Genomic DNA, 22,402 nt, shown 5'->3' on the forward strand with positions numbered 1-22,402 from the left:
CGATGCAGAAGATTCTAGTGCTGAGGTCACTGCTGACCCAGCTCCATCGGAGCTGACAGCCGCTCGACGCTCCAAGCGTATTGCGCAACGAAACGAGGATCAGACGCATGCGTTCTCGGTGCCCGCCGAAGTCATTCGGGAGCCGATGAATTTGGCCAAGAGATCCCCTCGATGGCCCCGCTGGGAACAGGCCATAAGGGAGGAAATCGCGGCCCTCTTTGAAAACGGGACCTTTGAATGGGTTGAGCCCCCTCCTGGTGCCAAGATCCTCGATCATACGTTCCAGTTTAGGTTAAAGTTGGGATCCGACGGGGATATTGCTCGATTTAAGGCGAGACTATGCGCCAGGGGTGACAAACAAGAGTTCATACTGCTTTCCTGGACACCTATGCTCCAGTAGCTGCACTCGTCACGGTTCGCATCTTTCTGGCTATAGTGGCGAGGCTCGAGCTGCACGTGCGCCAGGGCGACGTGCCATCGGCCTATGGGAAGGTCGATCTCGTCGAAGAAATCTACATGCGTCCCGTGCCGGGATTTTCAGACGTAGAGCATACTGGACTGGTTTGGCGGCTACGCAAAGCGCTGTATGGACTTCGTCAAGCAGGTCGACAATGGCACAAGGAAATTGATGGTTTCCTCAGGGAGTATGGGCTCTCGCCGACGCGCGCAGACCCGTGTTTGTACTTTGCTTATGTGAATGACTCACTTCTGCTAGTGTGCTTGTATGTAGACGACCTCCTCATCGCACGCAAAGAAGAGGAGCAAGTGTTCCGTCTTATGGCTGCGTTCAGTCGCAAGTACCAGGTCAAGGACCTCGGCGAGCCCGACCAGTTCCTCGGCATGCGAGTGGAGAGACCATCGAAGTCCGTCCTGCTGCTCTCGCAAGCGGCGTACGTGCAGGAAATGCTGCACCGCTTTGCAGTTGACGAGACGCGACCAGCCAGTACACCCATGGTCCCGAACACGCGTTTGGACCTGGACGATCAAGTTCGAAGTCCACCGTCATGCAGCGCCAGCCGTACCGTCAAGCTGTCGGCGCGCTTCTGTATCTGGCTCGCGTGAGCCGACCGGACATCAGTTTCGCAGTGAGTCAGTTGCCAAGGCACTGCGCTTCACCAAGGAAAGCGGCTTGGGATGCGGTGAAGTTTTTGTTCCGCTACCTAAACGGGACCAACCCGATGCAGCTACGATTTGAACCAAGCATCGACGATATCATTGTGGCGTCCGATGCTGACTGGGCTAACGACCGCGTGGACAGGAAGTCGATCTCCGGACAGGTCGTGTTCCTTTTCGGGTGTCCAGTCTCTTGGGGCAGCTAGAAGCAGACCATCGTCGCGAAGTCAAGCACAGCTGCTGAGTACATCGCCGCAAATGTCGCCATCGAAGAGGCGATGATGGGGCGACTGATCGTCGACGAGGTCATGCACCGGAACACACCGTTGACGCTGTGCATGGACAGTCAGCCCGCCATCGCCCGATTAAAGAGACACGGGTTATCGAAGACCCAGAAGACCATGGACGTCAAGTTCAAGGCCGCCTAGAGCTTGCTTCAAGAGGGATCGATTGCAATGCAATATTTGCCGACGGGTGAAATGCCTGCCGATCTGCTCACTAAGGCTCTAGCCCGAATCCAGCACCTACGCAAGTGTGGCATGCGTTGCTATGCGAGCACCGGGTAGCAAAGCTGCTCCCGTGCTGCTTGTGGGGGAGGTGTGGAAATCGGCGGCGTGATACTGGTACAAGCGGCACGCAAGCCTGCCCCACTGTCCTGGACTCGGTGACAGTGGAGGCGTGGCCAGCGAGCGTTGGCCAGTGGACCTTGAAGAACGACGTCGTATGCGTATACATGAACCAGAAAGGAGGCAAACAGAATCTCTAAACCAATACACTTTTTTATTTATCCGCCTCACAGAGAAGCATCGCGTAACAAATCCGTAGTAGATGTCCTTCGGGAAGTACCAGGCATACGTGATGGCCCACAAATCCGTGAACCAAACAGATCGACCGTACAGTTGCGAGCCTAGAGGTGACCCCTTGCAGTCTCCATCGCGTTTTCCGGTTTTCTTCAGACCACCACTCGTCTCCCCCGCGGCATTGAGAGCAGGGTATGGATGGCACCCGTTGACGATTTGGAGACTCGGTTTGAACTTGACGGCGGCCTTCTCGGATATGGTGGTGGGCTCAGGCTGAGCAAATGGCTGCACTTCATCGTGGCCGATTGAGTCGGGTGCACCGCTAGCACGGTTCGGACCGTGTAAAACGGTTCACCCTGAACCGCCCTAGAACGCTTCCTATTGGCCGATCATGGGATGGGCGGCTTGGGCGGTTCGAGGGAGCCGGAAACGGTGTTTGCACAAGCCCACACGAGAGGACAACAACAAGGACAAGAGGGGAGTAGAGTTAAGAAGGACAAGTAGGACAACTTTGGTAACTTTAATCAACTCACTTTGGCATGTGCCACCAACATCACAAGCGTTCCTCAATAGGCTATGACAACGCTGAGCGTAGCGGCGGTAATGGTGATGAAAAGCAGCGAATGCAGGTTCATGGTGGGCAGTTCGCAGGAGGATCGAAACTGAAATGGTCTCCGATGACTGTGCTGGCCGCAGGCAGCCACGAGCAGAAGAGAGTCGGTTGGACTGTACACCCGCGACAATTTGCGAGTCGGTAAGGTACGGGAAGGATTATCCTTAGGACGGGGCCTTGGTAAATTCCATTTCGGCCAAACTCCGTAGCGAAGTTAGTCTTCTCAAGCGCGGCATCCGACACCCCCAACCATTTTAATGTTATACTACATGGTACATGTACAATAGTAGTAGGATTGGAATACATGTACGTGGTATACTTGATTGGTATTCGTTTGAAAAATTATGTTGCAGCAACTATTATACAATTGTGACTACCGGTACCACTATAATAGTCACTTACGTTGTCGACCATTGTTTGGACAAAGCCGTGCTTCGCTTGGAATAGATCTGGATTTTGCGATGAGCGTGCGAAAAGAAGTATATGATAATACCGTCAAGCACTAATACTAGATCGCTGTCACTTAAACCGGGAGGGCTACTATGAACCCGATGGTTGCAAATAGATTTGGGTGAGATGTATAATACGCAAGTGCGCTATCGTGCGTGACCCCGGTGACAGCATAGTTTGGCAATATGAAACTTGTGAGTGAGAGCTGCGGCAGAAGTGAACGAGAATTTCGTGATATCCCGATTTTGAAGTTTTTGTGTGCTGCAAAGTGTATTCCAGCCGAATTAATCATCGAAACACATCGACTCGGGACCTGACGGCGAGAACTCCACGCGCGGCATCCCCTTCGGCAGGATCGACGTGTCCGACAACGGCCGACTGTCATACCCCTCACCTGCACTAACGCGTACGGCAGCGAATGCACATCGAGCTCCGACAGCAGCACGCCGAACGAAAACATGTCAGTCTTGACATCGTAGCACTCCCCGAGCATGACCTCCGGCTCCATCCAGCGCGACGTCCCGACGCTCGCCGTCATGGTGTGGTCCAGCCGCTCGCGAGAGATGCCGAAGTCGGTTACATTTTTTTCGGTTCGTCTGCGGGTCGGGTCGGCCTCTGGTTCTGGTGTTTTAGAGAAGTTGCGTGCAGCTGATTTGAAAATTACGACCCAGGCCCCTGAACCCGACCAACCCTAGACATCCTCCGACATGCACACAAAACGTGCCGATAGGAGGGTGTCACAATACAATATCCCCCAGCTACGCGCTCCGCGCGATTCCAAAAACCCTAAGCCCGCTGCGGCTCGCACGCGTCGCCTCCGCTTGCGAGGCCGACCACTGCTGGGTCCTGGGTTTGCAGCTGCGTGCTCCGCACACGGACTGTCAAACCGCAGGCGGGGGCTCACTGCGCTCGCTTCGTACCATCCATCCCCAGGTTCCGACCAATCAGCAAACGGGGCAAATAATCTATCTGGGAATAGTCCGCATATCAAATCGGTAAGGGGTAGGGCAGTGGTTTTATAATTCGACGGGATTTGACTCGAAATTTGTATGATGCTCGTCTTAAGTGCGATAGGAAATTTGATCATATGTAGCGACAATCGCTAGTAATTATAACTGACTCTAATTTTCGGATTGGATCGGGTTGTCGATTCGAATTTACTGGTAATTTACCGCAATAAATCCCCAGACCCGGAAACCCGCTCCCCGAACCGCAGACGAACCGAATAAAATTCTACCGCCGAAGTCCGTCCGCTTGACCACCAGGTCGCTGCTTAGCAGGACGTTGCGCGACTTGAGGTCGCGGTGGATGATCGCCAGCACCAGCGAGTGAATGTAGGCCAGCGCACCGCAATGTGCATTGCGATCTGTGTCTTCTGCCGGTTGAAGCCGATGGCGCGACGCTCGGCTTCGTATCTGCCAACAGCGAGCGCAGGTCTCCGCCTTTCATGAACTCCAGCACCACGCACAGGTCCAACGCGGACGTCCACGTCACAACCACGAAGCGCACAAAGTGCGGGTGGTTGAGCGTCATGGTGATCTTGACTTCGACCACGAAGCTGTTGTCGTGGTCGTCATTCTCGTGGGTCTCGGGCGGCAGCTTCTTCACCCCCACCGTGTCCCCCTGAAGGAGCCCGAGAACACTTGGCCAAAGTTCTCTGACCGATGGACTGGCCCACCTGCACCTCTTTCCTCGGGATTCGCTAGCTGACCGAATAATAATCTTAATGAACGGAGGCGACCACTCCTCACATCCACGAGGACGGCATGTTGCCTGAACGCGGAAAAAAATCCGCGGATGTCGCTCGAGTGATCAAATGAATTACCTGTCACAGGTATTATACTCGAGTACAAGTGTTTTTTCTGGGATAGCAGTGACCTGTGGCCAGCCCAACACACATTAATCAGGCGTCACCGGTACCCGTTGTTTGGTACATTCGTGTCGCTAAAATCGGGGTCTTCAGATGGTACATCGGATAGCTCTCCCTGAAGTTAAAACTTTCGACGGGACCTACCGCTGGATCAGGAATAACGATGAACCGGACCGTGAGCCCTCCCCAGCAAGCCGTCAAGGGATATCTAAGTAGAGTCAGGCTACGGAGGTGGATGAAACCACTCTCGCGGAATCTGACAACCTTACTCGAGCAACAGCGAGTCGTGAATCTGGTGTTGGGATTCCGGCTGATATTGGTATTAAGAATCTCCCCGAGCTCGGGACGCCCGTTACTCCTCAACAGCTTATCATGGGAGAGTGTTTACGACAGGTTCTTTTGCAACGAACCCACTTCGCACACGTACGGGCAACGAGCAGCCCAGCGCCAACTAATTCTTCATGACAACGACGAAGAGATTGAGTGGGTGAGGAAATGCGAGCGGAATTTGGGGACCCGGTGGTGGACCCAAGGGGGAGGCGCAGTTCGAAGGTTGAAACAACGACCTATAGACTGAAAGGAATAAATTAATTGGAATTAAAAATTTCAAAATGGCAGCGGATAGAGCGCATAACCGTTTTTCGTTTTGCAATGCCGCCGTTGGAGGCTTGCATGGCGAACCCATTTTCCTGCATGACCCATCCACGTTGCATGTAGACTGCTTTGGAGAACATTCGGAGGATGTTCAGGTTTCCGGATAGATGATAGGAGTTTCGAAATCACTACTATTGCTAGGTACGGCAGGCGAGCAGCAGCGAGCCGCCCCCAGATAGTTTATTCTCGAATTCGCCTCCGATCGTAAAAGTACCCAGCCTTCTTTCTCTGACCGACGCTTCCCGACGCTCAGAACTCCACAGCCATGTCAACATCCCAAGTCATCGCCGGAGCAATCGCGTTTGTCGGACCCTGCAAGCCTGGAGTGCTTCTCGTACCTATCGGTTATCAAGGTCCTAGGTTCATCAGCACTCATGCGGATCACAGGCCCTGATACCAGCGACAGCAGCCAGAATTCGACATCGAGACATCTATTATACGCCACCGTATAGTGTACTAGGCGGAGACCGAGCTATGTCCAGGTTCATACGTCGGTCATTTAATCGTATTCGTACAACCCGCAGGCGCCTCCATAGACCAATGGACGTATGGAGTCGAAACGGGCTACAACAAAGATGGTGGTTCAGCCAACCTCCACATACGAACCGACCAACACAGTCATCAACTCAAACTAACAGGTCCATCAACAGTAATCGCAGTTGGTCGTCTCAACTACGTGCTCTGTACAGGTGCAGCAGTGAACGTCATGGTACTCAACGCACTGGAACTCGTGGATCGACAGAACGAAGCGATCGTCGCCTGTGGAAAGAGCAGATCAGGACTCCCCGCCAGTGTTATTATTACGACGATGCTCAGCGTGCCGTTCGTACCTGAGGAGCGCGTACCTCTGATTCGATCTGATACACTGGAGGTTGTCCACGTCCGGCGTCAGCACATTGTAGACTGCGAGCTAGTCGACTGCGGCAATGACCCGTCCGAGGTTTTCAACGACCCTGTTGCAACAGATAACGACGACGTCAAAGCGCGCACAAACCTGAGACCTCTATTGACTAACAATGTTGATCTAACTTTTAGTGATTCAGATGACGAAGGTAAAAGGGATTCAATGCCAACGGAGCAAGCAGATATCGAAATGGTGCGCTTACACACCTGCCCGTTGCAGAAACGAGCCCGGGTCGCCACGCCAAGCCACCAAGATCTCCTATTGCCGGACGACATCGACGTTCCTGTCCTGGGGAACTGCTCGGATGCTCACAAGTCAGCGTTCCGACAGTCGGAGATCGAGCAATATGTGCACAATACCATCGCACACCCGTTGCTAATTGGTAAGCAAGCTCAAGCAGCTTTAGAATCATCTCATCGCAAGGACCACGGACCAAATTTCTCGGCACCCCGCCCGTGTTACGTCTTTCGTACGATCTGAGTTTCGGCATTCGAGGACTCTCATTGATGCATTTCCGCCGATTCTTCCAAGAACTCGAGCAGCAAGCAGCTGTGGACGCGGTGAACATGAGTGATCTAATTCCCTCCAACCAGCAACTTCACCGAGTAATATCGACGAAATCGTCGACGCTTTCAAAACGCTGCTCTACTTTGCGGAAGGCTTCTACAACAACACAGTCTACAACTTCATTAAAGCTGGAGCCGATTTTATGGTACCGTACGCGTTGTTCACACGACCCCATGCAGCTACGTGCGCAATGTTCGTGTTCTGGATCAATGCAAAGATGGGAAAGTTTCGCAGTCAACTCATCACGGCGGGTCTCGAATCAGCAGCTCTCATCGGACGGGAATTTACTCGCAATGACGATCAACTCATGGAGCTCTATCAGGCTCGCCATGATCGCCAAATGGCTTCCCTGGTGCCGTCCTAATCGAGCCGCACCCCACCAGCAACCACTCGACGCAGCAACGACAAGCACGGAGCCAAAAAGTATCAATGGTTCCTCGGGAACTACTTGCTATGCTGCCGAAGCAAGGCAACAAGTCCATTTGCATGCGCTACTTGTCGAAGAAAGGATGCACCAGTCCAGCTCCGGGTATACGCTTTGATCCAAACAGGGCCCACTTCAAACCACTCGCTCTCCCAGCTGACGCGAAGGAATTCATAGACAAGAATTTCCTTGGTTTGGCCCCAGTATTCCAGGACCTGTGGCGCCAACACACAGGGACAGCACAGGATAACCTGGAAGTTCAGACAACTCACAGCCATCAGCAGGATGGACGAGCAATTTCAAATCAATATTCAGATTTCACTCAGAAACAGCGTGCTGCTCACTCAAGTTTTCATCAAACTCAGTTTGGGGGTAAGTCGTGCAATAACGGCCGCCCGGGAACTTCAATATCGAGAATTCGCAACCGGTCACATGGTGGAATTGCCGCACCAGCATTTTTGCCAAATCAGTCATTTCAATGTAGAGCGTATCATGGCCGACTCTGAGCTTGCGCGACGCTCATGTCTCTCGCTGGCCCATTTCATACGGATATATCGTAACCAGAGCTCAGATGATCCAAGGCCCAACAAGGACATATTCGAGCTCCCACAGCCAGCCGATCCAGACCACCGAGCAGTGGTCGAGCAGTGGAACTCCATTGTTCGCGAAGGCGTCCAGCCTCTGTGGAATAACAACAAGCCCCAAACGCGACCGACCAATCACAACTCCATGAAGAACCTCCACCAAGACGTCCTCGACCACATCGTCAAAGGCCAACATGACGGTCTCTATCTGCTGGTCGAAGCCGACCTGCGGAAGTCTGGGCTAATATCTTCATCAGCCCGATAGGAACAGTGGACAAGTCGGGGTCGGCAACTCAGGTTACTCCTTTCCAGATGGAGCCTTGGTGAAAGAGTTCACTGATCGCTCGAATTTTCCCATGATCACGTACAACCCCTCCACGCGATATCGCCCAACGAATATTCGAGCTCCGAATGAAATTCACTAATCAACCTATCCTGATGATGTTCGGTGATGTATCGGGTGCTTTCCGTCACATCCCCATGCACAAGGACCATGTCCACATGTTCACCTTCCGGTTCGAGAATTATATCGTTGTTGACCTTTCTTGCGGTTTCGGGTGGTGTGGATCGCCAGCGTTTCACTCGCTCGCGGGTACTCTCATCAACAATCTCTATGAGACGCAGAAGCCACATGCAGCACTCTCTCCTCTCTATCACAGTGAATTCACAGGAAACGTGTGGTGTGATGACAACACGTGCGTAGAGGTGAGCACGGGAACACGATGCCTCGGAGCAAACTTGGCACTACGCAAGGCAATGTCGACGGTACTCGGGCCGAAAGCTTTGAATGAAGACAAAATTACTGTATGGGCAACTCACACCAAGGCCCTAGGTCTGTTGTGGAATACGAACATTGACACAGTGTCGGTGCCCGACGCCAAACTTACACAGGCACGTACACGCGTTCTCAGCATTCTCAATACTATGAATTGCAACCTCAGTTGCTGGGCAATCTTCGCTACGTATCTACCTGTTTCCCGCCAACACGGGCATTTTATCAAAACATTCAAGTCTTTGCAACCGAATTTAAGTCACCGGATATGCACCGTCTGATTCCTCCGGAAGTGAAGGAGGATTTACGTTGGTTCTTCCTAGTGCTTACACTACACATAAAAGTCAACTCAATTCCCGTCGAACACTTTGTCAGGCTCGAACCTCCATCTCGGTACATTTGGATGGACGCATCTGACACAGGTCTCTGTGTTTTAAAGCCTCAACTGAAACAATTCATACGCATGCAATTCAGCGATGCAGAGCGAGAAACATTCGCAACGACAAAACAATAAAACTCTATAAACGTGCTGGAATTAATGAGTGCGGTCCTGGCGGTATGCATTGGGGTCCAGTATGGGCGGCAACTGGTCGAGAGCGGATCCATGTCTGCATGTGGATTGACAATACGAGTGCCGTGGCGTGGCTGTCCAACCGATCGAGTCGCCATCCAACCGCTCGATTGTTTAATCGACTGATTTCAGTGTCAGGGTTCCAATATGGGCTGACGTGCTCGGCGGCACATATCGCGGGAAAACAAAACACAATGGCCGACGCGGGGTGCCGAGCGTGGGTTCCAAATCACTCATTGTATTCTGTCTGGACTAACTTATCCGATGCATGGACACAGGTTCCAATAGTGCTGCCGTTCGACAATCTCTCGATGTATTGGGCAACGTTATCGGAGGACACGCTGTAGCGGAGTCAACCTCCGGAAAATATAACACTTATTGGCGGCAATGGTGTGAGTTTTCCCAACAGCTGGGATGGTCACCGTGGATCTCGTGCCCCGGAAGATCGACAAACAACAAACTAGGATGCTTCGCGGTCTACTGCTGGAAGTATGGGTGGAACCTGAAGAAACTAGGCACCATCATACTCAAGTTGGCTAGTATCAGGTGGTTTCACCGTCGATACCTGGGAATCAACTTGACTGTCTCGCCCGACTTTACCATGTTGCTGAGAGGAATTAAGCGCCTTTCACTCCCCGTTCACAAGCTCCAGCCAATTACTCCAGCTTTTCTGTGTCTTCTGTACCGCCGTCTCGACTTACAGCAGCCCCATCAACAACTCCTGTGGGGCAGCATTCTAATTGGCTTTTCCTTCTTGCTCCGGAGGTCGGAGTATATGCAGATAGGGCGGCGCCGGCATTTTTACTGCCTCAAGCCCCAAGATGTCTTCTTGTCCGACGCCCAAGGAAGGCCAACGAGTGAAAACAGCGCCACATCAGTCACGATCGGCCTGGAGGGCGCGAAGAACGACCAGTTTGGGCGAGGTGCATGGCGCACAATGCACGCGTCGAGAGACCCAATCATCTGTCCAGTCAGCTCTCTCAGGGAAATCAACGCGGCGCGAAGAATTACAGCCCACAATAGTCCCTACCTCTGCGGTGATCTCAAAGCTACAACGGTGCCAAGGTGATCAAATCAACCGCGCGGAGTATAGGAGTTCCAGAGGCAAATTACTCGACACATTCCGTGCCCATCGGAGGCGCCACTGCACTACTGTGCGGTCAGGCCAGCAATACGGCCATCAAATTACTTGGTCGGTGGCTCTCCAACTGCTTCGAGCAGTACCCGACACAAGCCAGCTCGACAATCACTTTATCGCGGCAAATGATGGGCGCCCCGGCGCACAGTAACCACGCGTAAGGGCCTTCGAGCACATCTCAATGGGGGGCCGCTCGCCACGCCCTTCTCGGCTGGTCGACGGCAAATAAATCACATTGCCCCAAACGACTGAATAGTATCCATGGAAACTAGTGGAGTCTTCTATTTTCAAAAACAAATTGAGTTAACGCGAACTATGGCAGTAGCATACACCTCGATTCTTTAATACTCCAACTCCTCACCCTTCAGCGCTCACTTTGCGAATACACATCAACACTCGGCTCATCTCATTCTTGGTCATATCATCTTTGAGGATCTCGTCCACGCCCACCTCGAAATTATGCTCGAAGTAGGTGTTCACGGGATCGTCGATGAGCAAGACGAAGAAACCGGCCGGGTGGCCGTATTGAGCGGGCGGCGCAGTCGGTGCGGCGGCGGCATCATGAAGGCGCACTCTCCCTGCAGCGACGAGAACAGCACGTCCCTCATGGCCCACGAGTTGTCGAATGCCGAAGTAGTCGTAGCTTTCTGGACGACTACAGGCGCTGTTGGCCCTGTATTCCAGAGATGGCTAGTGTTGCACCAATGTTACTTAATGACATCCGAAAAGCAGTCCCAAACGACAGTTCTTCGAACTACGAATTATATTTTTCTATGAGCCCAATAGTAATATAAATATAGTTAGTAAATCACATTTTCTCCCGAATTTTTAATATGACTTTAGGGGTGAAAGCGATATTACTACTTTTTCGACAGGGCGCACGACTTCAGGGGTACCGACATCCACATCTCAAGCTGAGATCAGCCATACGCGATTATCTCAGCTTCAGTCATCTCAGATAGCTGAGCCAAGCTCAGCGTTCTAGCTTCAGCACCCTCTGGAACTCCGCTCAGCCGTTGAAAGGGCGTTGCTCTGGCCAGAGAGCGCTTGACCAGGCTCCGCCACCTCCTGAGCCAAAGTAGTCAGTTCCAGGCGCATAGCAGAACCGAGTTGGCCCCGTCCTAGCCTCCGCTGAGCCTTGCGACCTCAAAGACATCTCATGACTCCCCAACAAGCTCAGCGCACCACCCTCGACTTGGCTACTATGACGAGTCGCAGCAGTTGTCTCCGGATGAGCACTTGACAGCAGAGAAACTTCGGCCTGAGCCTTCGGTTCATTCTGGGAGGCTTCTGTTTGACTCTGCGCAGGTACGCCTTGGTTGTGACCTTCATCGATGGCTTACACGTGTCTTGACCCATTCGCCCCGGGTTTTCTTCAGTACAAACACGACACTCCACACGAAACTTGCCCACCTCTTCCGAGACCTTGGACCTGGTCTCCGTAGCTTCTTCACTTCCTCCGGCGACTCCAGCTGAGACCCTTCCACAGGTCTTCACTCGTACCTCATACTTAGAGTGACCCCGAGAAAATTGGCTCGGTTTGAGCCTGTCCGTAGTCTGGGTTCTCGCTCTGCGCCCAGGGACACCCGCGCACCGCGCTCAAAAATGATCGAAATTCAGCAACCGCACTGAAGACTTGAGCCTATCTCAGCCCCCGCGCAGTCGCTCCGCCGAAACCTCAAAAGAGTCACTTACTCCCCGAAAATATGAAATACATGGTAATGTCGTTCAGAACACGTAATAATATAAAATAGCTAATTAGGCTCCTTCTCACACCGAGGCACACCCAAAAAGACTATATGGGATTTGCGTTTTGATGGAACCGGTCCTCGGCACCCTTTTACACAAGGAAACACTCCCACTTGCGTCCTTCGGGGCAAATTCGATGCGGATTCAATTATTACACACGCAAACAAGCCCTTTCAAGTGGGGGCGCACAGCGCCGTTCGGATGCCACCCCTAAACGGTGCTAAAACATCCTGCGAGCTGCCAGTGTGCCAAAGGTATTCGGCGCTTCAACCTGAGTTTTAGCCAATAAATGGCCGAGCTCAGCAAAATCCAGCGTGGTCATGCATAGGGTCAGCAAAGCTTCAACGAAGCCACGGTGACGCGTTGCTGATCCCCGGTGACTCATTGACCGGACGTGTGACGTAATCAGGGTGCAACCTGTCCCATCTCAGGTGATATATGAGTCCGCCGTCATTGGTGACGCTACCCTCCAGCAACGCGCATTCACCGTGTACCCATCGGTAACTCCAAGACCCGACAGTCTCAGACGAAATTCCAACTGATACCCCCGACATAAGTGTCCGCCAGAGTCCGCATCATCTGAGACCCAGGTCGCCGAACTGAGACTCCAGAGCGTCCGTTGAGCCCAAGCACATCCGCCAGCGCGTATCCGCGCCGCCGATCGACCAAGAAGCGCTTGATATGGCCCGGGAGCCCAAGAACACGATACAGCAAAGCGCGGCGAGCTTATCACCGAACTACCAATACTAGTTCATGTGCCGACAGTGGATCAGTTTGCTCGGGAGCGGAAGAATGCGCTGCGCCAAGAGCGTTGAGCTCCCAACGCGTGCAATCTGGGGTGGGGCTAGCGGATGAATACGTAAATGATTTAGTCGCGGATGATGCAGCTCGGGTGATGAAAATATGCTGCTCGGGTGATGAAAATATGCAGCTCCGGAATCGGTGCGCGGGGAAAACAGAAAGTGAACAGCAGCAGCGCTTGAAGAAAGAAAGGGTGAATCGCCGAGCAAAAGTAGGTAGCTGTACGGATGAAGATAGACGAGTTGAAGAGCAATTAAGTGACAGAGTTCTCGAGGCATGTGATCTGACCAATGCAGAAATTCAATGGATGAAAAACAAAACAGCGGGTTTTAAGGATCCGCGCCTCGACCTTGCATTTTACTAGTGTTGTGGGACGGATCCTCGCTCGTTTGTGTTTGGTAACGAGCAGGTTAGAGGCTCCTACACGTGATTGAAGCTCTGAACTACTGAATAATTATCCGTGGGCGAGTTATATCGCGGGTTGTCAGCGGTTGGTTAACGAACAAGCTTCGGAGTCAACCCCCATTTGGGCATGTGCGGCCTGCGGACGAATTTTGCTAGAAAACAAGTCTGAAAGGTGTATTTTTCCTCGTTACAGACCTTACGGTCTACGCTCAGGCTTTCTGATACCGCTTTACAACAGTCTTTATAGAGATGCACCGGAATTTATGGTTCGTAAGTACTGACAGCTTTTATTTATCGTGGGGACGCGTATTATCTGGTTCCAGAGCTCGTTCGAGATAGCGAAAATCTACTAGTGTATATCACAAATGAAAGCTTGTTATTTATTCTTACAACGCCCGCTCCCTCGACTCAACAGTTCAAAAAACGCCGTCGCGTTTCGCTTCAACCGGGATTCTTTAGCTATCCCAGCCTACGCAAACCTCTCGTTTTAACTTAATAAAACTCGATGGGTCAACATATCAGCATAATTGATTAGGGCACAGTAATTCAACATCACCGTTCAGTCTCCGACGGGGTCCGCTCACGTTTCGCCGGGCGGAAAGTTGGGGGGGGGGGGGCGGCTGCGCGCGACGCGCCCATACATTCCCCCATGGAGTGGTCTGGGATTGTAGTGGGTCTAATTTGACTCACTACTTTAGCTTACACGTCGCGCTACGCGTATGAGGAAGCGCAAGTACTTAGTAATAACTTGAGTTAATTATACTTGAGTACACAAGTATAATATAATTCAAATAAAGTCTCCAAGTGACTTAGGTTAGGTAAAATGAGAACTGTATTGTTTGTAAATTGATCTTCCTCCTAAATCTGCAAAACAGTTTACCATCTATGAAAGAGGTTGGCAGCGGCTGGCTGTCAGAGCCCCGCCAATATGCACGTCTCTAATTGGTAGAAAGATGCTGCTTCTACCAATAGGATCTTTGGGTATGTGTGGACCACTCACTGTGGTGGTCCACTTCAATGTATCCATTGGTGTGTCTTACACCAAGGTGAGGAAGCATCCAAAACTTTTAACAGATAACCTATCTGTTAAATAATAATTCACAAGTGGCTTGCAGCCACTTGTGCGTGTAACCCCGTTACACCATCCCCCCTTAAGGTTAGACGCGCGGGGTCTCCGCACGTCAATCTTCTGAATGACCATTCGTCGATTCTCTGCGTTTAAAAAAAAACCGCGCTCATTCGACGATGACCGCGTCTCGAGAGAAGAAGAATCCGAAGTCGGTGGAGAGTCATCTCTCGATCGATGACTACTTCAAGCGCCAGAAGGCGAAGTATGGCGACGTCGTCGTCGAAGTCGACGACGATGAAGACATGGAGGACGAGAAAGAATCGTCCTCAAAGGGCAGAGACTCAGTGTGGAGCGAATCGCTCGACCCCCACCCTAAGAACATTCGCCCGCGTGAAGGGGACGAATCGGACGCTTCGAGTTCGAAGCGTTCGCGAACTGAGAGTGATAGCCCACTCGCTTCCGCTGGGGCTCTCAGTTCTCCGCGCGCTGCAGTTGCAGCGCGTGATTTCAAAGTTCAAGGCTCTCCGCGCGCTACAGGCGCAGCGCACGATCCGTGGATGCCGTCCACGTCCGAGATCTCGGACCGGTATGGGAACTCGGTACCTCCGAATGAGGTGCCGTTATACGTGTGCAGCGCCATCAAAGATGACGCCGCGACTGCCGAGCTGCACTTTGATGCGGAGACGCATCAAAGGCGCGATTATTATATCGGACTCTTCCATGAGCTCCGATGGTTTCAAAGCAAGAAGACATCTTCTCGCAGCAAAGTGCCCGAGTGGCAGGCACTTTGTCAAAGTTGGAACGCCTTTGTTGAAAACTTCAACAAGAAACCGAGTGCTTACCGTGATCGGATTAAGCAAGTGCGTGATCGCTTCGAGACGTACTCGTAGCGTGGAAAGTTGGAGCAACTCCACGTTGCTGCGGAGGAGTCTAATGTGCCGTGCGCTGTGCCCGAGGGCTTTCAGTGCGCGAAGTGCTTCCCAGGTGCGGTCCGCTTGAGCGACCGCGACCTGAACGGGTACACGTCATTCCGTGTGCCCGAGAGTCTCAAAGAGCTCCGTGCTAAATTCTAAGCACGTGAGGGTTCGGGCGCTAGCGATGACCGCAGCGCTCGTTCTACTTCCGCTGCGCCAGCGCGTACTGCTCCTCGTACGCCCTCACCATTTCCGGAACGTCCTCCAGCAAGACGTTCCGCGGCTCCCATGTATCTTGATGGGGAGGAAATCCTCTCCAACGAATACGAAAACGATCCCCTTGAGGGTTCGTTTTCGGGATACTATGGTCAACAATCCGCTCAACAATCCAGTGGGTTGAGCCGCGGGCGTCACAGATCGGCGGTGGCGGGGGTGGGAATACGCCCCGGGTATGATCAGCCCCGGGCTGATTAGTACGCGCCTCTCCACGACCGGGTGACCACGGTGGAGCGTCTGCAGGGCGCTCAGTTCGCCGCCCTGAAGCAGGAGCTGGCGAACCAGAAGGCCCAAGTCGCGGCGGTCTGCGAGACCGCCTCAAATATCCAGGTCGAGTTGGGGACCCAGATGAAGGGGTTGCTCCAGCGCGTCCGCGCGCTGGAGGAGAGGCTGCTCGTCGCCGAGGCCAAGGCTTCCGCTTCTGCCTCGGCTCCTGCCGAGGCTTCGGGTCAGCCGAGTTAGATGGCTAGTGTCGCAGGTATGGCTTCAGCCGTCCGACGTAAAAGGTCGGATGGAGGCGCATGCTAGACGGTATGTCTAGCGTGTAAGCGTTGCCGTGCCGTGCCGTGCCAACACAGTGAACGGCCCGATGAAGCGCGGAGCAAGCTTACTTGCTCCGAAATCCGAAACTGCATGTTTAGGCAGGTTTTGAGTAGCTAACAAAACCAATGAACTAACTTTGAATTCATTTGTGTTGCATCTGCCCACATTGTCTGCGTTCAGCTTCTGTTTGTCAACAGAAGCTGGTATTGCGTCTTGGACAAACCGAATTACGGCTTGTCTTTTGGTGATGAAATGGATTGCATCCGAGCTGAAGTCATTCAGCTCGCTCTCCGCTAGAGGCCCGGCCTCTGCGTGGTTCTTTGCGATGTCTGCGCCCTGCGCAGACCCGTGGTCGTTGTCCTTGTTGGTGGAGGAGTCTGCGCAGGGCGCAGACTCATGTGGTTTGTCCATTGTTGCAGCTGACACTGTGCAAGTGTCAGCAGTTTTCTGCGGCTGCTGTATTGCAGTCGTAGATCCTCCCCCACTTAAAGTGGGAGCCACCACTCCGAGTAAACTCGGCAGACGGGGATGCCGCATGGCATTCACGTAGAACGGTGTATGCCCGGTCGAGGCATGCACTGAGTTGTTGATGGCGAATTCCGCCATCGATAAGCACTCGCTCCAGTATTGGAACGAGTGAGCGTAGCTCTTCAACATATCGACGAGCACGCGATTCACGCGCTCGGTTTGGCCGTCCGTCTGCGGATGGTCCGCAGTCGACAGTGAAAGCTGGCTTCCAAGAAGTGTAAACACTTCTTGCCACAGGTTCGCTGTGAAGCGTGGGTCTCGGTCCGACACAATGTCGGTCGGCATGCCATGGTGTTTGAACACCATGTCTACGAGCAGACGGGCCGTCAGCTTCGCGGTCACCTCTGCTGGCACCGCAGCATGATGGTACATCTTGCTGAAGCGGTCGACGAAGACCACAACACCGGTATCCCCTCCGCTATCCGGGGGAAGACCAAAGATGAAGTCCAAAGACATGGACTTCCAACACTCCGACGGAGTCGGTAGTGATTGCAAGGAGCCTGCGCGAATGGCGCAGGCTTCACGCGTTGGCATACCTCGCAAGCACGGATGTACTTGCGCACCCACTTATACTGATAATCCAGTAGAAGTCGCGCGTGAGAAGACGTATGTTTTCTCACGTCCGAGATGTCCCGCAGTAGGGGCATCATGGTACTCGTACATGATCCTGAGTCGCAGGTCATGGTCATTCGGCACGACAACGCGATCCGCGTTGTCGTCGACTGCATTGTAAAGCAGTAATCCGTCGTGTACTCGAAAGCGGTGTGCACGCGCACGAAAGTGCTTGGGCAGCTTCTGACGGGACCTGTCAGAAGACGCTGTGCCATAGACCAGTAAGAGCTTCGTGTCCGCGTACGCGGCCTTCACGTCGTCCAACAGAGACGATGTGGGTTTGCTTGATCGCATGACGTCAATGGCATTGACGTCAGCAGCTTCTGCGTAGCCCGGCCGACGTGATAACGCGTCGGCCACTACATTCAACCTTCCGGGCTTGTATTCGACCCGGAAGTTATACTCCGCAAAGAATGAGAGCCATCTCGCCATTCTTTGTGATATGTGCGGTGACTTCACTGCAGTGCGCAGTGATGCATGGTCGGTGTAGACCATAAACGGTCTACTTCCAAGCAAATACACTCGGAACTTTGCGAGTGCGTATTTCATGGCAAGGCGTTCCTTGTCATGTACCGGATAGTTGCGCTCAGCTGGCTTCAGCTGACGCGATTGGTAATAGACGACACGATCACGGCCCTCGTGATCGTGCTGCATCAACCCGCATCCGATCGCGAAGTCGGATGCGTCACACACTACGTGAAATGGGCGATCTTGGTCAGCCACTGCCAAGATCGGCGCCTCAGGGCCGTTCTTAAGGGAGCGGTAGGCTGGGTGTGCGGTGTGCGTAGAGAGTACCACTCTGCGCGTCGTCGTTAAGAATGACGGAGTGTAGGGCGGTAGGCCGCTGTACCAGACTGTACCTGTGTCCGAGAAATTGTCTCATTCACAAAACGCCCCGAACCCCCTGTGGCAGATACTACGTATGTTCCCTCAGCTAGTCGATTCGGACGACGAGGAATGGAGCAGTTCGTCCAGTGATGAAGAGATGAATGACATTGCCGTGTGTGTCGCTGCAGCGACGCAGGCGCTTGCCCTTAGAGAAGATTATTCAGAGGAGCTCGCGCTGGGCTAGACAATGGTGCGCAGCAACTCTCCATTTGGATGGGGAGTCAGAATCTGGGCAGCCTACCACGGACAGCCCCCCCCCCCCCCCCCCTCGTGGTGTGCGTAGGGAGCCTACCGATCCGTGATCGAAAATTCCCTCGAGGTAGAGAGCCGGTGCGCAGCCTACCGGGCCTACCGAGCCTACCGCACACCCGTTCCGTTAAGAACGGCCCTCAGTCGAGCTCCGCTTGACTGCATCGAATGCCTTTTGGCAATCGGTTGTCCAATTCCACACAGCTTCCTTCTTAAGAAGCTGTGACAGCGGGCGGATCTTGCCCGCGTAATCCTCCACGTACTTGCACAAGTACGTGGCCAAGCCAAGGAACTGCCTCAGTTCCTTGACACTTGCAGGCGTTGGCCATTCATTAATCACTCTGACCTTTTCCGAGTCAGGGCGAACGCCATTTTTCCCTACGAGACACCCGAGGACGGGTATCTCGCTCGCCCCGAAGATACACTTCTTCAGGTTCGCGTAGAGCTTATACTTTCGCATAAGCTCAAGTAGGTTCCGGAGATGCACCCTGTGCATCTCTATGTCGGTCTTCCCGTCCACAGCCCGGCTGTGGATGAACACATTATCGAAGTAGCTCGGCGCGAAGTCGCGCACCGAGCGCAACAAGTGCGTCACGCACCTGTTGAAGGTCGCAGGGGCGTTCTTGAGCCCCTGCGGCATTACTAGCCATTCCCAGAGCATGCCACTTGGCGTGCTCACTGCCGTGAGAGGGATATCGCTCTCACGCATTAGGATTTGATAGAATCCGTCTCGCAAGTCGAGAGCACTGTAAACGGTGCTCCCGGCCATCGAATCGATGCTAACATCTTTTCGCGGTATCGTCGTCTGCGCCGGTACCGTCGCATCGTTCAGCTTGTTATACGCATGAACGATGCGCCATCCGCCCTGTGGCTTCTTGACACAGAACGTCGGAGCACTGTGCGGGGACTTTGATTCCCGCACTTGTCCTGCTCTGCGACGACTTTCAAAGAAGTCGTCAATCGCCTTCACTTGATCTCGCGGCAGTGGCCACTGCCGCGTAACACAGTACTTCGTGCCCGGCACGAGATCAATCGCGTGCTGAATGCCCTTATCCTGCGGAAGCTCCGCAGGAATCGCTTCCGGGAGTACGTCTTTGTACACCCTCAACAACTCGTAATATGGACTCGACTTCAGCGAGTCCCAGCCTTGTTCCCCGAAGCGCTCTCGCTTCGTCTTCGCACTGAGAGTGTCTTCACTCTTAGTGGCACTTCCCATGAAGAGCTGCCTGAGCTCTTCGCTCTCGCTCTCCGTTCTTTCGCTGTCCGACAGAATGCAGACTTGCTCGATGCGTCCATCGTGCAAGTCGAGCGTGAAGCCCTTCCAGTTCATGGCTGGAAGCGAAGTCAACTCCGACGCCCTCGTCGGAGGATTAGCGAGTTCCATTTCCTGATACTGGAATCCAGTATCGGTACGCGTGAAGATGCTTAGCGTCTCGACGTCCGGCGTCACCGCCTCAGTCTACCCGGCAGACGGTTCTCGTTGCGTCTCGGTCCCGGACCGAGACTTGCGCAGCGTTCTTCGCATACGCCGTCTTCTTGTTGTGCGGAGCCCGGCTCCGCACGGTGGTTCTTCTGGTCCAGGCCCGGCCATGGACAGTTGTTCGCCGGAGGACCCTGTCCGCGGGCGCGCGGTATCAAGCCCGGCTTGATCGCATGGCGCTTCGTCGTACAGCCCGGCTGCACGACAGCATGCAAATTGCGTCAGTACGGGACGTTTGTAACCGTCCGTACTGTTTGCAGCGTCAACTCGCAGAGTTGACACGCCTTTGTCACCTCGACGCCAGTTATTGGCGGAGCCCCTCATGACCGAGGGTGCGTCGACTCCCGGAGTCGACGCGTCGTCGTCGACCTGACCGCTTCGGGTCAGGGACTGTCCTATGCGCACTTGAACGCGAGTGTTGGTTCCCGGAACAGACACATCCTCATCTTCCGACGTCGGCAGCACCGCCGATGTGGATCCCACTTGTGCGCATCCTCGCGCACCCCTTGGGCACTCCGGGACAGCGGCATTAAGCGCTGTCTCGACTGGCGAGTCGCGCGCACCTGCTGGTACGTGCGCTGCGGTAACAGGGCCATCGCTCTCTGTTCCGCAGTCGCGACCGAAGCGCACGAGGGTGCACTTCTTCCAGTCAATTACCGGATCATAACAACGTCGAACTTATCGTCCAGGTCCAGGACGATAAAGTGTTCGACAAACACTCGTTGTTTGTACGAGAAGCGCACGTTCACGACGCGCTTCTCGGTCTTCACGATGGCACCTGTTACCAGTCGCACTTCCAGAAGACTTCGAGGTACATTTACCTCCTCGAAGTCAAGACTCGGCAGGCTCCGTAGTCGAACAAAGTTGTTCGACGCGCCTGAATCTACCAAAGCTCGAAGAGGGTCACTCGCTCTCTTCGAGTAAACCTTCAAGATGACTAGGTTCGGCCTGTCATCTTGTTTCCTGCAGTGAGAGCTGGTCTCACTGGGCGCTGCAGTCCTCAGCGTCGCGTGCCCGATGTCGGCACGCGCGACTGCATTACCAGTAGGGCGCCCCGCGCCTACTGGATGTTCGCGTTTTTTGTTGGTCCGCGGCGATGCCTAGCATCGCCACGACGGCCACCTCCAGGGGGCATGGGAGCTGTGCACTCCCGTGCAAAGTGACCGATCCTTCCGCAACGGAAGCATCGCACGTTACCTCCCTGCTGCTGGTAACCAGCAGTTGTTACATTCGAGAGGTCCATTGGTTCTGGACCTCCCGGCCTCGCTACCGGGCGCGGTTGCGGCCTCGGTACGTTTACGTGGAGTTTAGCCTGCCGCAGGCTAAACTCTTCTTGCATGGCAAGAGTGATTGCAGCTTCTAGAGTACTCGGGTACTCTCGGAAGAGATAGGTCTTCACAGGCCCTTCTCTAAGCCCTTTCATGAACGTGACGACCTTGGTCGCCTCGTCAATCGGGTTAGTCACGATATTTGATACCAAATATCGTGCGCGCTGCGCGTAAGCATGGACGTCATGCTTACCCTGCTGAAGGTCGAGGAACTCCGCCCTCGACCGGAACTCGTTTTGCGGGGGCTCAAACGCTTGTTTGAGCTCCTCTTTGAACACTTCGTCGGTGCTGAAGCACGTAGGATCGGAGAGTCGGCGTCCATACGCCCAACTCCTCGCTCGTCCGCCAAGGCAGGACATGGCGAACGCAACCTTCGACAACGGGTCGACGATACGTCGAGCCGCAATGGCTGTTTCGAGTTCGACAAGCCATCGGAGGAGAGGCTCGCCCTCTCTTCCCACGAAATTGTTTACGCTCAACTTTAATGGTTGAGCACGCGGTGTCGTCCCTGACGACGCCATCACTGAGGAAGCAGCATCACGCTGCTCCTTCATGATGAATCCTAGAGCAACACCATGTTGCTCTGTCGGCGATAACGTACGCAGCATCGTAGCTATCGCCGCCTCCCCAATGACTGTTGACAGTCGTTGGAGGGCTTCCCACTCTGGGTCAGACAGGTGGGGGCAGTCAGCGCGTGCAACATGCGTTGCAGGCGTGTTGGAGCTCTCCATGGGCACCTCCGTGCTCATGTGGTTCTCGGCTCCGCGTTCATACACCGCGTACGAACGTCAAGCAGTCGGTCGTTGGACGGACTACAAAGTGCCACCAGGTGTAGTGGGTCTAACTTGACTCACTACTTTATCTTACACGTCGCGCTACGTGTATGAGGAAGCGTAAGTACTTAGTACATACTTAGGTTAATTATATTTGAATACACAAATATAAGTTAAGTAAGATAGGATTCCAAGTGACTTAGTTTAGGTAAAATGAGAACTGTATTGTTTGTAAATTGATCTTCCTCTAAAATCTGCTAAATCTGTGTATCATCTATGAAAGGGGTTGACAGCGGCTGGCTGTCAGAGCCCCGTCAATATGCACGT

General features: G+C 53.6%; 2 protein-coding genes across 2 annotated transcripts; both read right to left on the bottom strand.

Moving 5' to 3' along the window:
• Positions 1-3,370: 3,370 nt before the first annotated feature.
• Positions 3,371-3,514, bottom strand: IUM83_17041 (TKL protein kinase; the record flags this gene model as incomplete). The annotated part of the gene is made up of 1 exon (XM_067941967.1): positions 3,371-3,514. A coding segment is annotated over one exon (144 nt), but the record flags the coding sequence as incomplete, so codon positions are not given.
• Positions 3,515-4,133: 619 nt separating this feature from the next.
• IUM83_17042 (TKL protein kinase) lies at positions 4,134-11,144 on the bottom strand (the record flags this gene model as incomplete). The annotated part of the gene is made up of 3 exons (XM_067941968.1): positions 4,134-4,383; positions 4,445-4,599; positions 10,836-11,144. 3 exons carry the CDS (start codon positions 11,142-11,144, stop codon positions 4,134-4,136), a joined length of 714 nt encoding a protein of 237 aa, XP_067792539.1.
• Positions 11,145-22,402: the final 11,258 nt, after the last annotated feature.

Source organism: Phytophthora cinnamomi (genome assembly GCF_018691715.1).
Source record: "Phytophthora cinnamomi strain GKB4 chromosome Unknown Contig34, whole genome shotgun sequence".
Classification (NCBI taxonomy): domain Eukaryota; phylum Oomycota; class Peronosporomycetes; order Peronosporales; family Peronosporaceae; genus Phytophthora; species Phytophthora cinnamomi.